The following is a 24,597-nucleotide window of genomic DNA, read 5'->3' as shown; positions in this document are numbered from 1 at the left end:
TTCAAGACTACTCCTCACGGTTTAGGGCCCCTAAAATGCCAGGGCAGTATAGGAACCCCACAAATGACCCCATTCTAGAAAGAAGACACCCAAAGGTATTCCGTACGAAGTATGGTGAGTTCATAGAAGATTTTATTTTTTGTCACAAGTTAGCGGAAAATGACACTTAGTGAAAAAAAACTATTAAAATCAATGTCCGCTAACTTGTGACAAAAAAATAAAAACTTCTATGAACTCACCATACTCCTAACGGAATACCTTGGGGTGTCTTCTTTCTAAAATGGGGTCATTAGTGGGGTTCCTATACTGCCCTGGCATTTTAGGGGCCCTAAACCGCGAGGAGTAGTCTTGAAACAAAAATGACCTGTGAAATCCTAAAGTTACTCATTGGACTTTGGGCCCCTTAGTGCAGTTAGGGTGCAAAAAAGTGCCACACATGTGGTATCGCCGTACTCGGGAGAAGTAGTATAATGTGTTTTGGGGTGTATTTTTACACATACCCATGCTGGGTGGGAGAAATACCTCTGTAAATGACAATCTTTTGATTTTTTTTACACACAATTGTCAATTTACAGAGGTATTTCTCCCACCCAGCATGGGTATGTGTAAAAATACACCCCAAAACACATTGTACTACTTCTCCCGAGTATGGCGATACCACATGTGTGGCACTTTTTTGCACCCTAACTGCGCTAAAGGGCCCAAAGTCCAATGAGTACCTTTAGGATTTCACAGGTCATTTTGAGAAATTTCGTTTCAAGACTACTCCTCACGGTTTAGGGCCCCTAAAATGCCAGGGCAGTATAGGAACCCCACAAATGACCCCATTTTAGAAAGAAGACACCCCAAGGTATTCCGTTAGTAGTATGGCGAGTTCATAGAAGATTTTATTTTTTGTCACAAGTTAGCGGAAATTGATTTTAATTGTGTTTTTTCACAAAGTGTCATTTTCCGCTAACTTTTGACAAAAAATAAAATCTTCTATGAACTCACCATACTCCTAACGGAATACCTTGGGGTGTCTTCTTTCTAAAATGGGGTCATTTGTGGGGTTCCTATACTGCCCTGGCATTTTAGGGGCCCTAAACCGTGAGGAGTAGTCTTGAAACGAAATTTATCAAAATGACCTGTGAAATCCTAAAGGTACTCATTGGACTTTGGGCCCTTTAGCGCAGTTAGGGTGCAAAAAAGTGCCACACATGTGGTATCGCCGTACTAAGGAGAAGTAGTATAACCACTTCCCGACCGCCCACTACACAGGGGCGGCGGGGAAGTGGAGCCCTGCAGGACGGCCTCACCCACAGAGGCGGCGGTCCATTTAAGGGCATGGGCGGAGCGATCGCGTCATCCGTGACGCGATCCTCCGCCGGCGCCTTTCACCGCTCGCTCGCCGCAACATCCCGCCGGCTATACGGAAGCGCCGGCGGGATGTTAACCCCGCGATCGCCGCATACAAAGTGTATAATACACTTTGTAATGTTTACAAAGTGTATTATACAGGCTGCCTCCTGCCCTGGTGGTCCCAGTGTCCGAGGGACCACCAGGGCAGGCTGCAGCCACCCTAGTCTGCACCCAAGCACACTGATTTCTCCCCCCCCTGCCCCAGATCGCCCACAGCACCCATCAGACCCCCCCCCCCTGCCCACCCCCCAGACCCCTGTTTGCACCCAATCACCCCCCTAATCACCCATCAATCACTCCCTGTCACTATCTGTCAACGCTATTTTTTTTTTTTATCCCCCCCCCTGCTCCCTGCCCCCTCCTGATCACCCCCCACCCCTCAGATTCTCCCCAGACCCCCCCCCCCAGACCACCGCCCCTGTTTACTGTATGCATCTATCCCCCTGATCACCTGTCAATCACCTGTCAATCACCTGTCAATCACCCGTCAATCACCCATCAATCACCCGTCAATCACCCCCTGTCACTGCCACCCATCAATCAGCCCCTAACCTGCCCCTTGCGGGCAATCTGATCACCCACCCACACCAATAGATCGCCCACAGATCCGACATCAGATCACCTCCCAAATCCATTGTTTACATCTATTCTCTCCTCTAAACACCCACTAATTACCCATCAATCACCCATCAATCACCCCCTATCACCACTTGTCACTTTTACCTATCAGATCAGACCCTAATCTGCCCCTTGCGGGCACCCAATCACCCGCCCACACGCTCAGATTGCCCTCTGACCCCCCCTTATCAATTCACCAGTGCATTAATTACATCTGTTCTTCCCTGTAATAACCCACTGATCACCTGTCAATCACCTGCCAATCACCTATCACCCATCAATCACCCCCTGTCACCCCCTGTCACTGCCACCCATCAATCAGCCCCTAACCTGCCCCTTGCGGGCAATCTGATCACCCACCCACACCATTAGATCGCCCGCAAACCCGCCGTCAGATTACCTCCCAAATGTATCGTTTACATCTGTTATCTTCTCTAAACACCCACTAATTACCCATCAATCACCCCCTATCACCACCTGTCACTGTTACCTATCAGATCAGACCCTAATCTGCCCCTTGCGGGCACCCAATCACCCGCCCACACGCTCAGATTGCCCTCAGACCCCCCCCCCCTTATCAATTCGCCAGTGCATTAATTACATCTGTCCTTCCCTGTAATAACCCACTGATCACCTGTCAATCACCTGCCAATCACCTATCACCCATCAATCACCCCCTGTCACTGCCACCCAACAATCAGCCCCTAACCTGCCCCTTGCGGGCAATCTGATCACCCACCCACACCAATAGATCGCCCGCAGATCCGACATCAGATCACCACCCAAGCGCAGTGTTTCCATCTATTCTCTCCTCTAAACACCCACTAATTACCCATCAATCACCCATCAATCACTCCCTATCACCACCTGTCACTGTTACCTATCAGATCAGACCCTAATCTGCCCCTTGCGGGCACCCAATCGACCGCCTACACGCTCAGATTGCCCTCAGACCCCCCTTATCAATTCGCCAGTGCAATATTTACATCTGTTCTCCCCTGTAATAACCCACTGATTACCTGTCAATCACCTATCAATCACCCATCAATCACCCCCTGTCACTGCCACCCATCAATCACCCCCTGTCACTGCCACCCATCAATCACCCGCTGTCACTGCCACCCATCAATCAGCCCCTAACCTGCCCCTTGCGGGCAAACTGATCACCCACCCACACCAATAGATCGCCCGCAGATCCGACATCAGATCACCACCCAAGCGCAGTGTTTCCATCTATTCTCTACCCTAAACACCCACTAATTACCCATCAATCACCCCTGTCACTGCTACCTATCAGATTAGACCCCTATCTGCCCCTAGGGCACTCAATCACCCGCCCACACCCTCAGAATGCCCTCAGACCCCAGCCCTGATCACCTCGCCAGTGCATTGCTTGCATCCATTCCCCCCTCTAATCACACCTTGAGACACCCATCAATCACCTCCTGTCACCCCCTAGCACACCTACCCATCAGATCAGGCCCCAATTTGCCCCGTGTGGGCTCCTGATCACTCGGCCAAACCCTCAGACCCCCTTCCGATCACCTCCCCAGTGCATGGATTGCATCTATTTTCCCCTCTAACCACCCCCTGAGACACCCATCAATCACCTCCTGTCACCCCCCTAGCACTCCTATCCATCAGATCAGGCCCAATACAACCTGTCATCTAAAAGGCCACCCTGCTTATGACCGGTTCCACAAAATTCGCCCCCTCATAGACCACCTGTCATCAAAATTTGCAGATGCTTATACCCCTGAACAGTCATTTTGAGACATTTGGTTTCCAGACTACTCACGGTTTTGGGCCTGTAAAATGCCAGGGCGGTATAGGAACCCCACAAGTGACCCCATTTTAGAAAAAAAAGACACCCCAAGGTATTATGTTAGGTGTATGACGAGTTCATAGAAGATTTAATTTTTTGTCAAAAGTTAGCGGAAATTAATTTTTATTGGTTTTTTTTCACAAAGTGTCATTTTTCACTAACTTGTGACAAAAAATAAAATCTTCTATGAACTCGCCATACACCTAACGGAATACCTTGGGGTGTCTTCTTTCTAAAATGGGGTCACTTGTGGGGTTCCTATACTGCCCTGGCATTTTAGGGGCCCTAAACCGCGAGGAGTAGTCTAGAAAACAAATGCTTCAAAATGACCTGTGAATAGGACGTTGGGCCCCTTAGCGCACCTAGGCTGCAAAAAAGTGTCACACGTGGTACCGCCGTACTCAGGAAAAGTAGTATAATGTGTTTTGGGGTGTATTTTTACACATACCCATGCTGGGTGGGAGAAATTTCTATGTAAATGGACAATTGTGTGTAAAAAAATCAAACAATTGTCATTTACAGAGATATTTCTCCCACTTAGCATGGGTATGTGTAAAAATACACCCCAAAACGCATTATACTACTTCTCCTGAGTACAGCGGTACCACATGTGTGGCACTTTTTTACACCCTAAGTACGCTAAGGGGCCCAAAGTCCAATTTAGGATTTCACAGGTCATTTTGCGACATTTGGTTTCAAGACTACTCCTCACGGTTTAGGGCCCCTAAAATGCCAGGGCAGTATAGGAACCCCACAAATGACCCCATTCTAGAAAGAAGACACCCAAAGGTATTCCGTACGGAGTATGGTGAGTTCATAGAAGATTTTATTTTTTTGTCACAAGTTAGCGGAAAATGACACTTTGTGAAAAAAAACAATTAAAATCAATTTCCGCTAACTTGTGACAAAAAAATAAAAACTTCTATGAACTCACCATACTCCTAACGGAATACCTTGGGGTGTCTTCTTTCTAAAATGGGGTCATTAGTGGGGTTCCTATACTGCCCTGGCATTTTAGGGGCCCTAAACCGTGAGGAGTAGTCTTGAAACAAAAATGACCTGTGAAATCCTAAAGGTACTCATTGGACTTTGGGCCCCTTAGTGCAGTTAGGGTGCAAAAAAGTGCCACACATGTGGTATCGCCGTACTCGGGAGAAGTAGTACAATGTGTTTTGGGGTGTATTTTTACACATACCCATGCTGGGTGGGAGAAATACCTCTGTAAATGACAATCTTTTGATTTTTTTACACACAATTGTCCATTTACAGAGGTATTTCTCCCACCCAGCATGGGTATGTGTAAAAATACACCCCAAAACACATTGTACTACTTCTCCCGAGTATGGCGATACCACATGTGTGGCACTTTTTTTGCACCCTAACTGCGCTAAAGGGCCCAAAGTCCAATGAGTACCTTTAGGATTTCACAGGTCATTTTGAGAAATTTCGTTTCAAGACTACTCCTCACGGTTTAGGGCCCCTAAAATGCCAGGGCAGTATAGGAACCCCACAAATGACCCCATTTTAGAAAGAAGACACCCCAAGGTATTCCGTTAGGAGTATGGTGAGTTCATAGAAGATTTTATTTTTTGTCAAAAGTTAGCGGAAATTGATTTTAATTGTGTTTTTTCACAAAGTGTTATTTTCCGCTAACTTGTGACAAAAAATAAAATCTTCTATGAACTCGCCATACTACTAACGGAATACCTTGGGGTGTCTTCTTTCTAAAATAGGGTCATTTGTGGGGTTCCTATACTGCCCTGGCATTTTAGGGGCCCTAAACCGTGAGGAGTAGTCTTGAAACGAAATTTCTCAAAATGACCTGTGAAATCCTAAAGGTACTCATTGGACTTTGGGCCCTTTAGCGCAGTTAGGGTGCAAAAAAGTGCCACACATGTGGTATCGCCGTACTCAGGAGAAGTAGTATAATGTGTTTTGTGGTGTATTTTTACACATACCCATGCTGAGTGGGAGAAATATCTCTGTAAATGGACAATTGTGTGTTATAAAAATTAACAAATTGTCATTTACAGAGATATTTCTCCCACCCAGCATGGGTATGTGTAAAAATACACCCCAAAACACATTATACTACTTCTCCTGAGTATGGCAATACCACATGTGTGGCACTTTTTTGCAGCCTAACTGCGCTAAGGGCTCCAAAGTCCAATGAGCACCTTTAGGCTTTACAGGGGTGCTTACAATTTAGCACCCACCAAAATGTCAGGACAGTAAACACACCCCACAAATGACCCCATTTTGGAAAGTAGACCCTTCAAGGTATTCAGAGAGGGGCATGGTGAGTCCGTGGCAGATTTCATTTTTTTTTGTCGCAAGTTAGAAGAAATGGAAACTTTTTTTTTTTTTTTTTTTCTCACAAAGTGTCATTTTCCGCTTACTTGTGACAAAAAATAATATCTTCTATGAACTCACTATGCCTCTCAGTGAATACTTTGGGATGTCTTCTTTCCAAAATGGGGTCATTTGGGGGGTATTTATACTATCCTGGAATTCTAGCCCCTCATGAAACATGACAGGGGGTCAGAAAAGTCAGAGATGCTTGAAAATGGGAAAATTCACTTTTTGCACCATAGTTTGTAAACGCTATAACTTTTACCCAAACCAATAAATATACACTGAATGGGGTTTTTTTTTATCAAAAACATGTTTGTCCACATTTTTCGCGCTGCATGTATACAGAAATTTTACTTTATTTGAAAAATGTCAGCACAGAAAGTTAAAAAAATCATTTTTTTGCCAAAATTCATGTCTTTTTTGATGAATATAATAAAAAGTAAAAATCGCAGGAGCAATCAAATAGCACCAAAAGAAAGCTTTATTAGTGACAAGAAAAGGAGCCAAAATTCATTTAGGTGGTAGGTTGTATGAGCGAGCAATAAACCGTGAAAGCTGCAGTGGTCTGAATGGAAAAAAAGTGGCCGGTCCTTAAGGGGTAGAAAGCCCTAGGTCCTCAAAGTGGTTAATGTGAAAATGTGCTAGGTGTAAATCCCTTTAAGAGAAACTACATCATTTACATATTAAGTGTAATACATATACATAGATAGATAGATAGTGAAGTGGTTTCATCTGTGTGAAATAAGTATGTGGATGAGGTGTTCCGACTTACCTCATCTGCATACATGTTTCAGGTACTTGATGCAGAAAGTGTTATACATTGTGGATACATTAGACACTGAAACTGTGGTTTGAAGATCATTATGCTAGGTACACACCACGGGACAGTTAAAAATGGCGCACAGCGCCAGATGAATAAGAAGGGCGCCCCATAGACTTGCATTATATAACGCTATTTAGCGTTATAAGTGTTAAAAAATGGCGCAGGCAGTGTGCCTTACACTTATAACGCTAAATAGCGTTATAAAGCTTCAAAATTTCTGAGGACAGAGGGGTCGGGGGGAAGAGAGAGGCAGCGGACACTGGAGGGCATAGGCAGCGGACGAAGATGTGTGCAATATGCATACATTACCTTGTCCCGGGCCGCCGATCGCTCCTTCCCTCCGCTCCTTCACTTCCTCCATTCGTTTACTGTAGTCCTGCAGCCGGCCAATCACCATGCGGTTTCATTCTCCGCATGGTGATTGGCCCGCTGCAGGACTACAGCAAACAAACTAGGAAGTGAAGGAGCGGAGGGAAGGAGCGATCGGCGGCCCGGGACAAGGTAATGTATGCATATTGCACACATCTTCGTCCGCTGCCTATGCCCTTCAGTGTCCGCTGCCTCTCTCCCCCAACCCCCGCTGCCTATACTAGCGACCCGCAGCCCCCTGCTTGCTTTAATGGCGTACCGTGCTGAAATAAATGTAGCATAAAACGCTATTTACCGTTTTAATGTATTTTCGGTAAATAGCGTTTTATGATACATTTATCGGCAGAACGGTGCGCCATTTTTCTCCCTGCGCCATTTTTAGATGGACCCACACACCATACAATTTTATGGCATATTTACCTGCCAGATCAATTATTTCCAACATGTCTGATCTAAGATTACAAAAACGACAAAAATAAATAAATCAGAAAATCAAAAAATCTATCAAAATTCACATCTGACATGTTGGAAAGAATCGATCTGGCAGGTAAATCTGCAAGAAAAGTGTATGGTGTACATCTAGCACTACTTTACAGAAGGAGATAATGAACAGAGACCCTAAATAGTGGATAAAGTAATTCTCCAACCCTATCTCCAGAAGAATTAAAATTTTACAAAACACGTAGCTGTGACTCTTAGCTCAATTCAACAAAACCATGAAACCTTAAGTGGAAAGCAATATCATAAGAGTAATAACGACCACAGCTACATATATAAAGGCACTCAAACATGCAGAAAGACTGAGCCTGGCGTGCACCTGAAGGCGGTACAAAGTCCGGGGCTTGCTAGCACTCGAGATGGGCAGCTGACAGTCATCTGGCGTGTGGAATCACGTGAGTGCTGCTGCAGCCACTCTCAGACGTGACCACACAGTAACCATACTCGTGTTAAGGGCTCACAGACATGGAGTTACAAATGCTGCCATTTGGCTTGATTTGATTGTTGCCATTAGGGACACAGCAAGTCAGAGGCAGAACTTGTGTGCAAAGAGCCCAGTTCAGCTTCCCATGTGAAAGAGATCTTGCTAATCTGAAAAATAACCATTAGCAATCCTTCAGCTTAGTATAGCCCTGTGAATGCAACCACAAGAAGGAATGCTATTGCATTGTACTTGGCCTGTGATGGCACTTTTATGTATAGAGAACCAAAGAGAATGTGCATGTTTTCCTATTCACCTGCATCAACATGTAACTCACTGCGCCATACCTCCCAACTTTTTGAGATGAGAAAGAGGGACACTTAAGCCACGCCCCTGATCATGCCCCCCCACACCCCTATAAAGATTTTGATAATAAAAATTTGTTGTTTTATAATTCAAACTGGTCATTTCTATCCTGGTTCATTTTCCTTCATACTAACATTTTAAAATTAGTAATATATCAATTTAAAGGATGGCAATAAAGTTTAGAGTCAAACAGATTATTTGTAGAGAATATATATATATATATATATATATATATATATATATATATATATATATATATATATATATATATATATATATATATATATATATATATATATATATATATATATATATATATATATATATATATATATATATATATATATATATATATATATATAGATAGAGGGACAAAGTCCTGAAAGAGGGACAAATGAGGAGGAAAGAGGGACAGGGCTCCCAAAGAGGGACTGTCCCTCCAAAAGGGAGACAGTTGGGAGCTATGCTGCACTGTGGACAGGCCCCCTCGAGCCTGCATGATTTGTAAAAAAAACAAACCCACACATTCTGGAAATGAGTATCGAGAGCAAGGGAACGTATTCTATTGATACACAAGCACACACATGCATCTATGCATGTGCAGTACACTGAAATGTGAATTAAGAAAAATATTTTTACAAAACATAGCCTTCAGAAATAATAATCAACACTTTATCCAGCCATGCAGGCCGGTTGGCCAGGTGAAAAAATGCCCGTCAGCATGTGGCCCCTGAAACCTGAGCTATACCAACTGACATGAATAAATAGAGGTACCTTGCGAGGGGTGGTAATACATTCTGCCACACCTTTAAAAGCAACTGTGTCCCTCACAGGAGGAGTGACACTTTTGGTGCACTTTGGTCTAAATAAGGAGTTGACCAGATCCCCACCAACACCTAATAAGTAAAAGGGGTCTTTTGTAGACCCCTAACTTATTCACTAAGGATTCAAATACAAAAAATAAATAAAAACAACCACACAAAACACAAAGAATGATACATATACCTGGTTTTAAAACACAACAATAAAATTTCAGCACCGTAAATCTATATCTATTTTATCAATCATTTTTCTTTGCTCTTCTTTTCTTAATCAGTAATATTCTAGTTTGATTGAAGAATTTTAAAAATGAACACACAAGAAAAAAAAGAGGACAATGTTGCATGGGAACCCAGGGTTGTGTAGGCCCACCTTTATACCCTTCCACCGATAGAGTTTTGCCTACAGAGCAGGTGTTGATGAGCCATACTTGTGACTATGGGAAGTTATGGTGGCTGCATTGTTATAGGAGGCATGGTGGCCAAACTTGCTATATGGCCCCAGGGAGATGGACCTCATGATAGTGGGGGTCATCACGAAGTGAGGTAGTAGGGTCTGTGAATGTAGGTAGTGCCCCTCAAAGTTTTGCTGGGAGGCTCCATTGTTTGTAGTTAACATATATCATTTTTTTCCATTAAACCTTATCTCATATTCTCTACCTTTTTAGAACACTCCTGTAACGATTGGTGTCAGCTAACAGATTTTCTGATTATTGGTGATCTGCAGAATCACCAATAATGCTAGTATAACCAGACACAAGACTACCAATGTGAGATCGTGATTGGTGCAACAGTAATGAGGAAGATAAGGTCTCCCGAGGAGCGGGTGACTACAGACAATACTGCAGCCAAGGATCACCTGAGGAGCAGGCGAGTCCAGCTGTATAGCAGTAAAAGAGCACCTGAGGAGCAGAAGCTACTAGTTATGCTGCAAGGTTGATCACCTGAGAAGCAGGTGATTCAGACAGTACTGTAGCCATTGGACACCTGAGGAGCAGGTGCCACTGGTAAGCTGAAAAGGTGATCACCTGAGGAGCAGGTGATTAAGACTATACTACATTAACGCTTCACCTGAGGAGCAGGTGACAGCTATAAATCCCTCACCAGTGGCTAGGCCCACTGGCGAGGATAGAGAGGTCAGACAAGCAGAGTTGGCAACGTACGGACAGATAAGGTACAAAGACAGAAGGCTGATTCAGAGTTGTTTTTTCAGGCAGGGTCTGCAACGTGAATCAGGGCACACTTTGGGATCTGGCTAAGGTCTGAGCGCTCACACGCAAGTATTTGCAACAGCAGACACCGAGCAACTGACAGTCCGGTACTATATATACTAAGTTGCTCCGCAGCGCCGCCCCAGCCACTCAGCCAATCCGAAGTACTGTTGGAGTCAGCTGACTTGGCAGATCAGCTGACTCCCCTTCTATTCGCATAAAGGTCCTGTCGCCTGGCGCGTAGCTCTCAATCTATGTGCAATGGAAGGACCAAGCAGATCACCAGCATGAAACTGCGCGGCAGAGGCCGCCAGCTGATACGCGGAGACAACCGCCATGCCGCCTGTCTCCGCATCAGCATCTCCGCTAACCCTTACAGTACCCCCTACCTGAGGAGTGGACCCCAGAAACTTCCTTCCCGGCTTCTCAGGGTGTAACTCATGACACTTTCTTTAAATCCTCCGCATGCATGCGACAATCCGGCACCCAAGTCCTTTCCTCCAGACCATACCCCTTCCAGTGGACCAGGTATTGTACAGAATTCTGCACTAATCGAGAATCCAAGATCTTCTCGATCTCATACTCAGGTTGGTCATCAACCATCACAGTGGGGGGGGAGGAGGAACCCACGTGCACTGCAGGCTTCGACAAAGAAACATGGAATGATCTCACACATCTCATGCTGGCTGGGAGATCAATCGCATATGTGACATCATTAATTTTCTTGGACACAGGGTATGGGCCTATAAATCTGGGTCCTAACTTAGGTGACGGTTGTTTCAACGCTAAATGCCGAGTAGATACCCAGACCATGTCCCCTGGCGAAAACTTCCACTCTACAGACCGCCTTTTATCCGCCTGTTTCTTCTGAGTCTGGAAAGCCGTTCCCAAATTCCTCTTAACTAACACCCAAATCTCCTTTAACGCCCTTTGCCAATATTCCAGGGCCGGGAAAGGAGTAGATGCCACAGGCAAAGGAGAAAACTTGGGAAATTTTCCCGTCACCACCTGAAAAGGGGAAAATCCAGAGGAGGCATTTTTCAGGTTATTATGTGCAAATTCTGCGAATGGCAAGAACTTTACCCAATCTGACTGGGCATCGGGCACATAACACCTGAGAAACTGTTCAAGGGACTGGCTAACTCTTTCGGTCTGACCATTGGTCTGTGGGTGGTAGCCTGATGAAAACGAAAGGTCCATACCTAAAGCTCTCCAAAATTTCGACACAAACTGGACTCCCCTATCTGACACCACATTTTCCGGAATGCCATGCAGCCGGAAAACGTGCTGAATGTAGAGATCAGCTAACTCCTGGGCCGAGGGGAGTCCTTTCAGGGGAACGAAATGAGCCATCTTACTGCACCTATCGACTTCCACCCAGATGACCGTTTTGCCTTCAGACCGGGGGAGTTCTCCCACAAAGTCCATGGACACATGAGTCCAGGGTTCGTTTGGCATGGGTAAGGGTTGTAATGTACCCACTGGAGCCTGGCGAGAGGGCTTACTTCTAGCGCAGACTGAGCACTCTCTCACAAACTCTTTACAATCAAGTGCCAGTGAAGGCCACCATACACATCTGGCTAACAGATCCTGAGTTCGGGCAGCCCCCGGATGCCCAGCATTTTTATGGGAATTAAATAATTGTAAAAGTTGTAGGCGAAAGGGAAGTGGTACAAACATAACCCCATCAGGCTTCCCTTCTGGAATGTCCTGTTGGTACGGGCCCAGAGTAGCCGTCCAGTCCTCCCAAGTTTCAGTAGCTGCCAGCACCACCTTTTGAAGTGTGATGGTCTCAGGAGTTGAAGGCTGAACTGTCTCAGGCTTAAACCATCTAGATAGCGCGTCTGCCTTGACGTTCTTGCTACCTGGTGTGTACGTTATAATAAATCTGAACCTTGAAAAGAATAAGGACCAGCGGGCCTGTCGGGGACTAAGTCTCTTGGCCCCTTCAATGTACTCCAAGTTTTTATGATCTGTATAGACTGTGATGGTATGTTCTGCCCCTTCCAGCCAATGACTCCATTCTTCAAAGGCTAATTTTTTGGCTAAGAGTTCCCGATTGCCGATATTGTAGTTCCTCTCGGCCGGAGAGAATCTACGAGAGAAAAAAGGCACAAGGGTGTAATTTGCCTTGAAGGATTGAGCGCTGAGACGTTACAGCTCCAACCCCAATCTCTGACGCATCGACCTCAACAATGAAGGGGAAGATGACATCCACATGTCTCAGAATGGGAGCAGAGCAGAACAATTTTTTCAATGTGGCAAAGGCGGTCTGTGCCTCTGGCATCCAATGGTAAGTGTCAGCCCCCTTTCTGGTAAGATTGGTAAGGGGTGACACTACCGAGGAGAACCCCTTGATGAACTTTCTACAGTAATTGGCGAAGCCAAGTAATCTTTGGAGTGCCTTCAACCATACAGGTTGGGGCCACTCCAAAACAGCAGAGACTTTCTCTGGATCCATGGAGAGACCAGAAGTGGAAATAATGTATCCCAAAAAAGGAACTTTAGTGACCTCGAAGAGGCACTTCTCTAGCTTCGCGTACAGCGAATTCTGTCTTAATTTCCTTAAAACAAACTTGACGTGCTTACGATGCTTCTGTCAGATTAGGAGAGAAAATCAGTAGGTCGTCTAGATAAACTAGCACAAACTTTCCCAGAACCTCCCTGAAGACTTCATTGATTAACTCCTGGAAGACGGCAGGGGCATTACACAACCCCGAAGGGCATAACCAGATACTCGTAATGCCCGTCAGGCGTGTTGAATGCCATCTTCCATTCGTCACCGTCCCTAATGCACACCAGGTTGTATGCCCCTCGCAGGTCCAACTTGGAAAATATACTGGCATTGGTCACTTGAGCAAACAAATCGTCAATCAGGGGTAACGGGTAGCGATTTTTTACTGTGATCTTATTCAGACCTCGATAGTCAATACAAGGTCTAAGGCCACCGTCCTTTTTCTGCACAAAAAAAGAACCCAGCCCCGGCTGGTGACCGGGAAGGACGGATGAAGCCCTTAGCCAAGTTTTCCTTAATGTATTCCTGCATTGCCAGCTTCTCAGACCCTGACAAGTTATAAAGATGACCTCTAGGGGGCATACAACCAGATCTTAATTCGATGGGACAATCAAAACTCTGGTGGGGTGGGAGTTTATCTGCAGACTTCGGACAGAACACATCAGCAAATTCAGCGTACTGCACTGGCACCCCTTTGACCTGTACCTTGGTGGCACAAACAGCAACTCTCTCCAAACAATGATGATGACAATGATGATGATGACCAGCTCTGTAGCTGACCTGAAGCCCAGTCTATCTGAGGGGAGTGGAGTTGCAACCAAGGATGATGGTAGAGGTTGCCATTTGCAGGACAAAGAACTGTAATTTCTCTTTGTGTAGCACCCCTATACTACATAATTACAAGGGAGTCTGAGAAAGGGGCTGTCTACACTGCAAGGGAGAGTCGTCTACCGCTGTGACCAATATCTGTCGGTCTAAAGGGTGTAAGGGAATCCCCAATTTTTTTACAAAGTCATAATCTATAAAATTGGCTGCAGAGCCGGAATCCACAAAGGTGGGTGTGGTCTGACCTTCCCAGGTAATGGAACAAGGAAGGAGCAAACGATTATTGTTTAGAGGTAAAGACTGCTCGCCTAGGGTATAACCTCTGACTATACCTAGGCGGTAGTGTTTCCCGACTTCTTGGGACAATTCTGGACAATGTGAGCCTCCTCAGCGCAGTATAGGCAAAGTCTTTCTGACCTTCTGCAATTATTTTCCACTTGCGTCAACCGAGAGTGTCCGATTTGCATAGATAGATCTTACTGCATTCCTACCACGAGTCTGTTTCTGATAGCGTATGCGGCGGTCTACCCGCACCGCCAAAGAAATAGCTTCATCAATGGATTTGGGCTCAGGATGCCCTAACATCAAATCAGAGACTGCATCAGACAATCCTGACAGGAAACAGTCTAACAATGCATATGTTCCCCATCTAGCTGACACAGACCACTTTCTAAACTCTGCCGCATAAACCTCCACCGGATTATGACCCTGCCTGAGAGCTTTGAGTTTCCTCTCAGCAGTGATCGAAATATCCGGATCATATATAATGGCCATGGCCTTAAAAAATTCTTGAACTGAAGATAATGCCACATGCTCAGCTTGAAGACTATACGCCCATGTTTGCGAATCTCCTGACAAGAGGGTCTTTATAAATGTAACCCTCTGGTGCTCAGAACCTGACAAATTGGGCCTCAACTCAAAATAAGATAGCACACGATTCCTAAAGTTTTGAAAGTCAGATCTATGCCTAAAAAAACCTTTCAGGTACGGACATCCGAAGGTCCGTGACTGGAGGAGATCGCACTGCGTTAACGGTTGTTTGAAGCACCTGCACAGTCCCAGACAATTGCGTGATCTGGGACTGTTGGGTGTTAATCACCCCGGTAAGATTGTTTAACGCGGTGGTCAGGACTTCAACCTGATCACGCAGTGCGTCCATAATGTTTGGTCTGCTGTTCTGTAGCGATTGGTGTCAGCTAACAGATTTTCTAATTATTGGTGATCTGCAGTATCACCAATAATACAGATGCTATACCTGATTATGTGGTGATCGGCAGAATCACCAATAATGCTAGTATAGCCAGACACAAGACTACCAATGTGAGATAGTGATTGGTGCAACAGTAATGAGGAAGATAAGGTCTCCCGAGGAGCGGGTGACTACAGACAATACTGCAGCCAAGGATCACCTGAGGAGCAGGCGAGTCCGGCTGTATAGCAGTAAAAGAGCACCTGAGGAGCAGGAGCTACTAGTTATGCTGCAAGGTTGATCACCTGAGAAGCAGGTGATTCAGACAGTACTGTAGCCAATGGACACCTGAGGAGCAGGTGCCACTGGTAAGCTGAAAAGGTGATCACCTGAGGAGCAGGTGATTAAGACTATACTACATTAACGCTTCATCTGAGGAGCAGGTGACAGCTATAGATCCCTCACCAGTGGCTAGGCCCACTGGCGAGGATAGAAAGGTCAGGCAAGCAGTGTTGGCAACGTACGGACAGATAAGGTACAAAGACAGAAGGCTGATTCAGAGTTGTTTTTTCAGGCAGGGTCGGCAACGTGAATCAGATAGGCAGAGGTACAGAGTCAGCAATAGAGAGAGAATAGTCAATGAAAGCAGGTCATAACAGATAATACAATGAAATTAGTACTTTAATCTATCAGCAGAATCTGGCTAAGTGTGGATCCCCGGCTCTGGCCGGTTCTAGCACACTTTGGGATCTGACTAAGGTCTGAGCGCTCACACGCAAGTATTTGCAACAGCAGACACCGAGCAACTGACAGTCTGGTACTATATATACTAAGTTGCAGCGCAGCCCCAGCCACTTAGCCAATCCGAAGTACTGTTGGAGTCAGCTGACTTGGCAGATCAGCTGACTCCCCTTCTATTCGCATAAAGGTCCTGTCGCCTGGCGCGCACAAGCGTAGCTCTCAATCTATGTGCAATGGAAGGTCCAGGCAGATCACCCGCATGAAACTGCGCGGCAGAGGCCGCCGGCTGATATGTGGAGACAGCCGCCATGCAGCCTGTCTCCGCGGCGGCATCTCCGCTAACCCTTACAACTCCGTTATGAAATAAACATTCTAACCTCTCCAAAAAATATTTCTCAGGTCCATACCGTCTTACAGAATTGCCATAAAGAAGCTTTATCTACATAAAAATACTGGAAGTTTATATCTTTCCCAGACCTCTATTAATATATCGTATTGTAGCTCATCTGGTCCAGATTCCACCAATGAATGCAGGGGGACATGCACCACTGTGGATCTTAATATAATCAGATTTTATAGCCCCTTAAAGTTACTTCAATTTTTGTACCCAACTATGTCTTGTTCTGACAAGATGGATGTAGTCCCTTTTGGACAGTTCTACAATTCGGAAACACAACCTACAATCCAATCCTTCCCTAATGCTTGAATTATTTCACAATATGGAATTGATGGACTGGTATACAAAGCTAGAAGAGTTTATTGAGTATTTGTGTTTGAAATCTTCTAATGGTCCCCCGCAGACATCCTGTGTTGGCGCAGCCACTCACCGATGTTCCGGCCCCGCCTCCAGTTCACTTCTGGAATTTCAGACTTTAAAGTCTGAAAACCACTGCGCCTGCGTTGCCGTGTCCTCGATCCCACTGATGTCACCAGGAGTGTACTGCGCAGGCCCAGTATGGTCTGTGTCTGCGCAGTACACTCCTGGTGACATCAGCAGGAGTGAGGACACGGAAACGCAGGCGCAGTGGTTTTCTGACTTTAAAGTCAGAAATCCCAGAAGTGAACTGGAGGCGGGGCCGGAGCATCGGTGAGTGGCTGCGCGGGCACAGGATGCCTGCGGGGGACCATTAGAAGCCCCGGGTAAGTTCAGCTCATTTTCCCCCGACCCCCCTACAGTATCCCTTTAAACTGGGTATTTACATCATTGACTTTCCCTATATGGAGACATATCAATGAATTCAAATTCATCACTATCCTAACTAGAGCCACTTTTTGAAACATTTCAGTCTATTCCACTTACGGTACTTTAAAAGTTGGTGGTCTGTTAGACGCCTAGTGAGTACTAGCGAGAGGAATAATGTCTTGGTTATATTCGACCTTAACTCACAGAATACTCAGGAACCCAGAAATATCCAGAACTGGGAGGGTCGATAGAGCCACTGCTACAAGATGCTTGCTAAAGTGAGCTTGTAGCTTTCCATCATTAAAACCTTGACAAAATGCTTTCATAGGGCATATTATACGCCTGTCCTCAGCCCATATAAAACAGAAGTTTCCTGTCCTAAAACAGAAGGAATTTGCTTTATTTAGGTTGGAGTGAGAGCAGGGGCGTAGCAATAGGGGGTGCAGCGGTAGCGAACGCATCGGGGCCCTTGGGCCAGAGGGGCCCCGAATGGCCCTCCCTCAACTACAGTATTAGCTCTATATTGGTCCTGTGCTCATAATAATTATATATATATTATATATATATATATATATATATATATATATATATATATATATATATATATATATATATATATATATATATATATATATACTTTGAATAGTGGTAATCATTAACAAACTATTCCCCATCCCCTTCTTGCACCTCTGACATTGTAGTTGCCATTGGCAGCTTTTAGTGCGCCGTTTCAATTGCTATGTATAGAGTGCATGGGGGGCCCCATTGTAAAACTTGCATCGGGGCCCACAGCTCATTAGCTACGCCACTGAGTGAGAGCATATTCAGAGTGCATCACTGCTGAATATGCAAATCATCTCTGATGTCCCAGATAACGAAACACACCTCCAGAACTGTGGGAATGCAATGATGTGTCAGCTTGTTTATATTTAAAGGTCAATCGATTTTCAATTTGTTTTTCCGCTCGATTTCCCGCTCGATTCTCTTATTTTTTCTTATCAATTTCCATTCACTTCTATCAGAAATCAAGCGGTAAAACGATCGAAAGTAAGATTAGACATGTCGGAAACTATCTATCGAACCATCTATCTGCCGAAAAAACGCATGGTGTATTCCCAGAATTACAGAGCTAAACTAATCCAACGTGCATACAGACTGTTTCGGATTGGTTGAGCCTAATCACTGTATGGCATGGATTAATATGGCTCCATAACTTAGGACTTGAAACACCATGGGCTATATGCAATTAAAGCGGATCCGAGATGAAAAGCTAAGTATAACAAGTAACTTGTCTATATATCTTATGTACAGTTTAGATGGTTTAAACAGCAAATCTGTCTGCATACTGCTTTAATAGAATATGATCATTTCTTCCTGTGATACAATGACAGCAGCCATGTTGTTTGTAAACATTACACAGAGGCAGGATTATCTGCACCGTCAGCACTCAGACTGTGAAAAAACCTAATCACCCCTCCTCCTCCCTCCTCCCCTCTGCCTCTGAAATCTCTGGCTAGTAATACCTCCCCCTCCTCCTGCCCAGACTAAGCTCCCATGAGCCCTTGCTACTGCCAAGGCTCTCTGAAAACTGTGGGTGGGGCTTATTTAGTTTATAGGAAATTCGAGTATTAAAACAAAAACGTATTTGGCTTGAGGAATGCCCTATAAACAGTTTTCTCCTAAGAGATAATTTTTCAACTTCAAATTAGAAAAACGTTTCAATTCTTTTCTATGTAAAAAGTACGAAAACGAAAAGTAGGTGAAAAGTACTATCAAAATTATCTTGAGAACTTTTTTTTTTTTTTTTTTGCGCATTGGTGATTTAAAAGTCTGAAAATATCACCTAGGAGAAAAACAGGAAAAAAAGTTAATTACATATGGGCCCTAGAGTTACAGATTGCCCAGCAAGCTCATGGTGAACCAGAACTCCTAGGACACATCACAGCATTCCAGTGGTTCTGGAGGTGTGTTTAGCTATCGGACAACAAAGAGATGATTTGGATACTCAGAAGTGATGCACTGGGGGATACCTCAAAGCTAACGCCAACCTGAATAATCACAAATACATTCTATTTGAGGGCTGGTGCACACCGAGCGGCTTTTTGGGCGTTTTCAGATCCGCTTGCGGCTGCGGATCTGCTTGGTCAATGTATCTCAATGGGGTGGTGCACACCAGAGCGGCAGGCGTTTTGCAGAAACGAAAAATGCCTGGGTGAGGCATTTTTTGGATTGCGGATGCGTTTCTGCCTCAATGTTAAGTATAGGAAAAACGCAAACCGCTCTGAAAAACGGCACTTCAGAGCGGTTTTGCAGGCGTTTTTGTTACAGAAGCTGTTCAGTAACAGCTTTACTGTAACAATATATGAAATCTACTATACTGAAAACCGCAGCAGCAATCCGCAAAACGCTAGCAAAACGCCTCATAAAAATTAAAAAAAGCGTTTAAAAATCTGCTAGCGTTTTGCGGATCTGCTAGCGGGTTTTGGTGTGCACCAGCCCTTAAGAAGGAAAAGTTCTCTTTTGCATAGCATTTGAGTAGGGAGGCTTTTGATCTTTCAGCCCCTTACACACTCCTAGGAGTTCTGGTTTACCCTGAGCTTGCTGGGCAATCTGTAACTCGGCCCATATAAGAGATCCTATTATTTAATCACTATGCTTTAGGGTCTGTGGACATGGAGAATTTGGTACACTGGACTATATCTAGTGGCATTTCTCCCAGGCTAATACTTTCTGGATGGACAATAGCAGACTAATTCATCTGTACCAGAAAACTCTATAATGCTCCTGTTTGGTAATAAAATACATGAATTCCCTGAATCCCCAGCACAAAGGTTAGCATGACATATACTGTAGCAGCAGTTGCTAGATTGTATCTGGCAGCAGGGGCGTTGCTAGGATCCTAAGAGATCTAGGGCACTTTTGGGCACTCTAGCCGGAAAATGGGTGTCGCCATGCACCATAATGTGGGTGTGATCATGGGTGGAGCCAAATTTTCATGAACTTAACAGTGGTCTAAGTGGGCCTGCCCCTCATGCTTTCATTGAGGCACCCCAACTCCCGGCATGCCCCCATGGAAGAACCACAGTTCCCTTCATGTCCCCATAAAGGCATCACAGCACCCAGCATGGTACCACAGCACCCAGCATACCCCACAATTGATGCACCACAGCTCCCAGCATGCCCGCCATTGAGGCGCCACAGCTGAATCTGCCTGGGGGACATCCAGGACACCCCAGAATAGATCCGGGGCACATGCTCTTTGGGGCTAGCAATGCCCCTGTCTGGCAGGACAATGGCTGTGTCCAACCTTGTCAAAACAAGGTTATACAAAAAATTACTCATTACTAATGCTATGTGAGAAGACTCTAACCGTGAACCTTCTAGGCTAGGGCATGTCTTTTTCTTTATTCAGTGCCTGATAAGGAAAAATCAGGCAGAGGTTATATTCTGATTTACCAGTTAGATCAGAGAGTGGCAGGGGAGGAGGGGGAGGGAAATGGAAGGGCGGGAAGGTTAGGAAAGGTGGGGAGGGAAACACCACATGGTTTATAAGGGTGCTTGTTGCACTGTTGAAGACATATGTGTGTATATATTGTGAAAAAAATCCTATTTGAAAAATTAGTAAAACATTAAAAAAAAAAAAGTAGATGCATTGTCTTATTTCAAAAACATTTTATCTCCCTAGCTGACCAATAGTGATGTAACAGGCCTCAGGTATAAGATTCTGAGTCTTTAAAGATTTTTTATACTAACGTTATATGGACATCATGACTTATTGTATTTGTTTTACACCCATTCTTTTTCTTTAATGATATTGTTAAATATGTCATGTTAACACTTCTTGGTCTTCCCCTATGCGGGTTTTTTCTTTTCCTTATTTACTGGATGCATGGTACTACCCATACTGATTACTACAAATAAACTATTTTGAACTGAAAATATGTAGGCATTATTGTTATTATTACATTTACTTGGTTGCAGTGATGTCTTATTACCATTTATTTTGGACAAAAGCAAAAGCTTAGAAAGCAGCGTGCCAGCTATCTGTAGAGAGACACAGCAAGCATCACATGGGGCATACAAGCTCACAGTGATGGCTGCTGAGTGAATTATGAATCCATAGTGTCACATTCTGGATCTGTGGACACATTTGCTGCCTTTTCTTACAATGTTGTGAGCTGGCTTTTACCACATCATAGTGCATTTCCTCATGCTGCAGCTTTTGTAAATGTCCCCAGTTAAATATGGGCCATCAAAGGGAACCTGAGGCTGACATATGTATTACCTTTTAAACAATGCAAATTACTTGGCTGTCTTGCTGACCTCTAATACTTCTAGTCATAGACCCTGAACAAGCATGGAGATTGGTTGCTCTGATTGAAATCTGACTGGACAAGCCACATGCTTGTTTCAGGTGTGTGATTCAGACACTATAGACGCCAAAAATATAAGAAACACCAGGCAACTGGTATTGTTGAAAAGGAAATAAATATGGCAGCCCCCATATGCCTCTCACACCAGGATCTCTTTAATGGAATGTTGCTGTGTAGCATCTAACTACAGTATATGAATCTTCGCCTTGTCCTGAGAAGGAAGAGGTAACTGTTGCTGGCAAAAAGACAGACCCTTGTCATATCCAAGTTATTCTTCCTGTATGTTTAATTCAAGCAGAATTCAATGATTTATGCTCCTCCCACAGTTAGAGTTACACAGTTAGAGTTACAGTTAGAGTAGCAATTAAAATCCACAGAAAACATTTTCTTGAATTTAGAATTTGCAGTCACATGACCACTCCTCAGTGGAGAGGACATTTGTAACAAGGATCACAGAGAAATTAGGTAGTGGGAATTTGGGGGTATATAAGATAAGAAAAAATATTTAAAGAAGAGAGAATCAAGAAAACACTTCAGAAGACACAGGTGTTTCTAAATTAGGGAAGGAAAAATTACAACAAAAATATAATTGTAGAAAAACACATATGTGCCTTTGGCTGTTCACACACGCGTGCAACACACAAACACACAAGAATTGCACACATACACACAAATGTGTTAAATATTGCTAATAATCTGAAAATAAAGAATGATAAACAATGACATAGCATAGTGTACTCCAACAAAACGTATGAGCATTACACATCCTGTTTGTTTTTTTACAGTTCTGTACAACAAACCTAAGGCCTCCTTGCCCGAGGAGGCTGAAGGTGTGACTTCCCCACCTGCCAGCTGCTCCTGTGAACTGGCAGGATACTTGCTAGAGCTTGGCATGGGTGTTGAAAAGGCCGCAATGCTACAGTTACATCAGAGCGTAGCTGCGGCAAGTCTCTGCTTTTTGCTGCAGAGTTACAATACCGAATGTCAAACAATGTCACGTGTGGTGCAACCAAATGCTTCCTAGTTTCTCTTATGAAAAACGTTCAACACAAAAGTCTATAAATATCAATTTATTAATCTAAAAGAAGAGATCATTTATATCTAGTTGGTAAGGTAGTAGAATGCATTGGCTGGGAATGACTGTCTCTTACCCTCTGTGGCAAACCAGCTCCAAGACATCCAGGTGGCCATGATATGCTGCTAAGAGTGTGGGTGTCATCCCATCCCCATCTGTAGTATTCACATCCTTCTTTGTGGCTTCCTTTAGAATATCCAGATATCCATCTATGGCAGCCTGGTGGTACCTGGTGGACATTTTCACCGTCTGCCCAGCCTCAACTGGCCAGTCACACAATCCTCAGGACTGAGACGGAATAGATTTGTCGATCAGCACCGTAAAGCTGGCTGATTAATTATTACCCACTGGAATGACTAATTTAATGCAACAGGACTGGGTACAAAGTCCCTAGAAAGTACTTGAACACAGGGTGGAAACCTTTATAATGACACATGTATAGTAATGAGAAGACGCTTCAGATGATTAATCAGCTTTATGATACATGCTGATCAAAGTCCTTCCTTTGGCCTAGGAAAAGCATCCTGTAACAGAACAGTGAGAAATGATCATTCCACTGAGGTGGGGGGAATATAATATTGTGTTCTAACAGCAACATAGCATTCAACAACAACATCGCATTCAGAAAAATAAATGCCTTTATGGCATATTATAGTGTAAGGGCTTTAATCATACCATTATATGACTGCGTTTTGTCACAAAAGTCTATATGAGCCATTACCAGCAATTTCAGTGGTGCATATCTCCTGATGGCTTTAGCATAGTCAAGTGTAAATCATAGCTTTTCATGGCTATTCATCAACTCTTTGTGAAGCCCATTAAAGAGTATACCGGTACATTAGAGGCGAGAAGCACACAGTACACAATAGTTTCTTCTGTGTAACGATCGGTGTCAGCACGCAGAGAGAATCTGATTATTGGTGATCTGCAGTATCACCAAGAATACAGATATATACCTGATTATTGATGATCTGCAGAATCACCGATAATACAGATATATTGCTAACCTCTGGACACCTGGATAATGTGAGTGTTTGGTGTAACGGTAGTACTTTAAAGATAGCACAGGAAATTAGAGACAGTATGGGCAATACTGCTCTAGAGATAAGGAAACCTTCCAGTAGCCTGAGACTCCCCAAGGGGCGGAGTCAGGCTGGAAGAAGGAAGGTCCAGAGAGTGAGTGACAATCAAGATAAATGTCACTGAGTGATCTGGAGACTATCTCTTAATAGTAGAGATAGCTCTCGAGGTCGGGCAAGCCAGGTCGGCAACACAGGGTCAGATAAGGTACATAGACAAAAGGCTGATTCGGTATCCAAGGCAAGCAGGGTTTGGCAACAGAGTATCAGATGTGCGAGGTACCGAATCAGAGATCAGAGGAGTAGTCAGGAAAGCAATAAGTCATAACAGATATCAAACAATGCCTAGTCTGGGTGTGAGGTCCTTGGTCTCTACACCCTGGAACTAGTCTGATGTATAACAGAATGGTAACAAGTTCCCTAGTCTGGGTGTGAGGTCCATGGTCTCTACACCCTGGAACTGGTCTAAGCATAAACAGATTGATAACACAGGTTCCCTAGTCTGGGTGTGAGGTCCATGGTCTCTGCACCCTGGAACTGGTCTAAGCATAAACAGAATACAATACAAGTAATCTGGCCCAGTGTGAATTCCCAGGTCCACCTGGTACAAACACACTGCAGGATCTGACTAAGGTCTGAGTGCTTCCACGTAGTGTTCGCAACGGCAGACCACTTGTGACTGGCCAGCAGCAACTATATATAGTGTAGCGCTCTCTGGCGCCACCTCTAAGTGATGGACCAATAGAAACTTGCTCTGGCGTCAGCTGACCAGTGTGGTCAGCTGGTCCCCTCTTGGCCGTCATAAAAGTTCTGCCTCTCAGCGCGCGTGCGCGCGCGTATTCCTAAACCTGTGTGAACTAACAGACTCAGCCACACCAGATGCACGCTGCTGCGTGCAAACCGCCGCGCTGG

The 24,597-nt window shown here is 44.5% G+C and overlaps 1 protein-coding gene across 1 annotated transcript in view; it reads right to left on the bottom strand.

Moving 5' to 3' along the window:
- ANKS4B (ankyrin repeat and sterile alpha motif domain containing 4B) overlaps positions 1-23,120 on the bottom strand; it is a 112,796-nt gene extending 89,676 nt beyond the window's left edge. Inside the window, exon 1 of the mRNA XM_068246874.1 lies at positions 22,683-23,120. Coding sequence (XP_068102975.1) covers positions 22,683-22,846 — 164 coding nt within the window. The 5' untranslated portion in view covers positions 22,847-23,120. The remainder of the gene's footprint in view (positions 1-22,682) is intronic.
- Between the last annotated feature and the right edge of the window lie 1,477 nt (positions 23,121-24,597).

This window comes from Hyperolius riggenbachi, chromosome 7 (assembly GCF_040937935.1).
Source record: "Hyperolius riggenbachi isolate aHypRig1 chromosome 7, aHypRig1.pri, whole genome shotgun sequence".
NCBI lineage: Eukaryota > Metazoa > Chordata > Amphibia > Anura > Hyperoliidae > Hyperolius > Hyperolius riggenbachi.
This window is presented reverse-complemented; position numbering and strand designations above follow the sequence as displayed.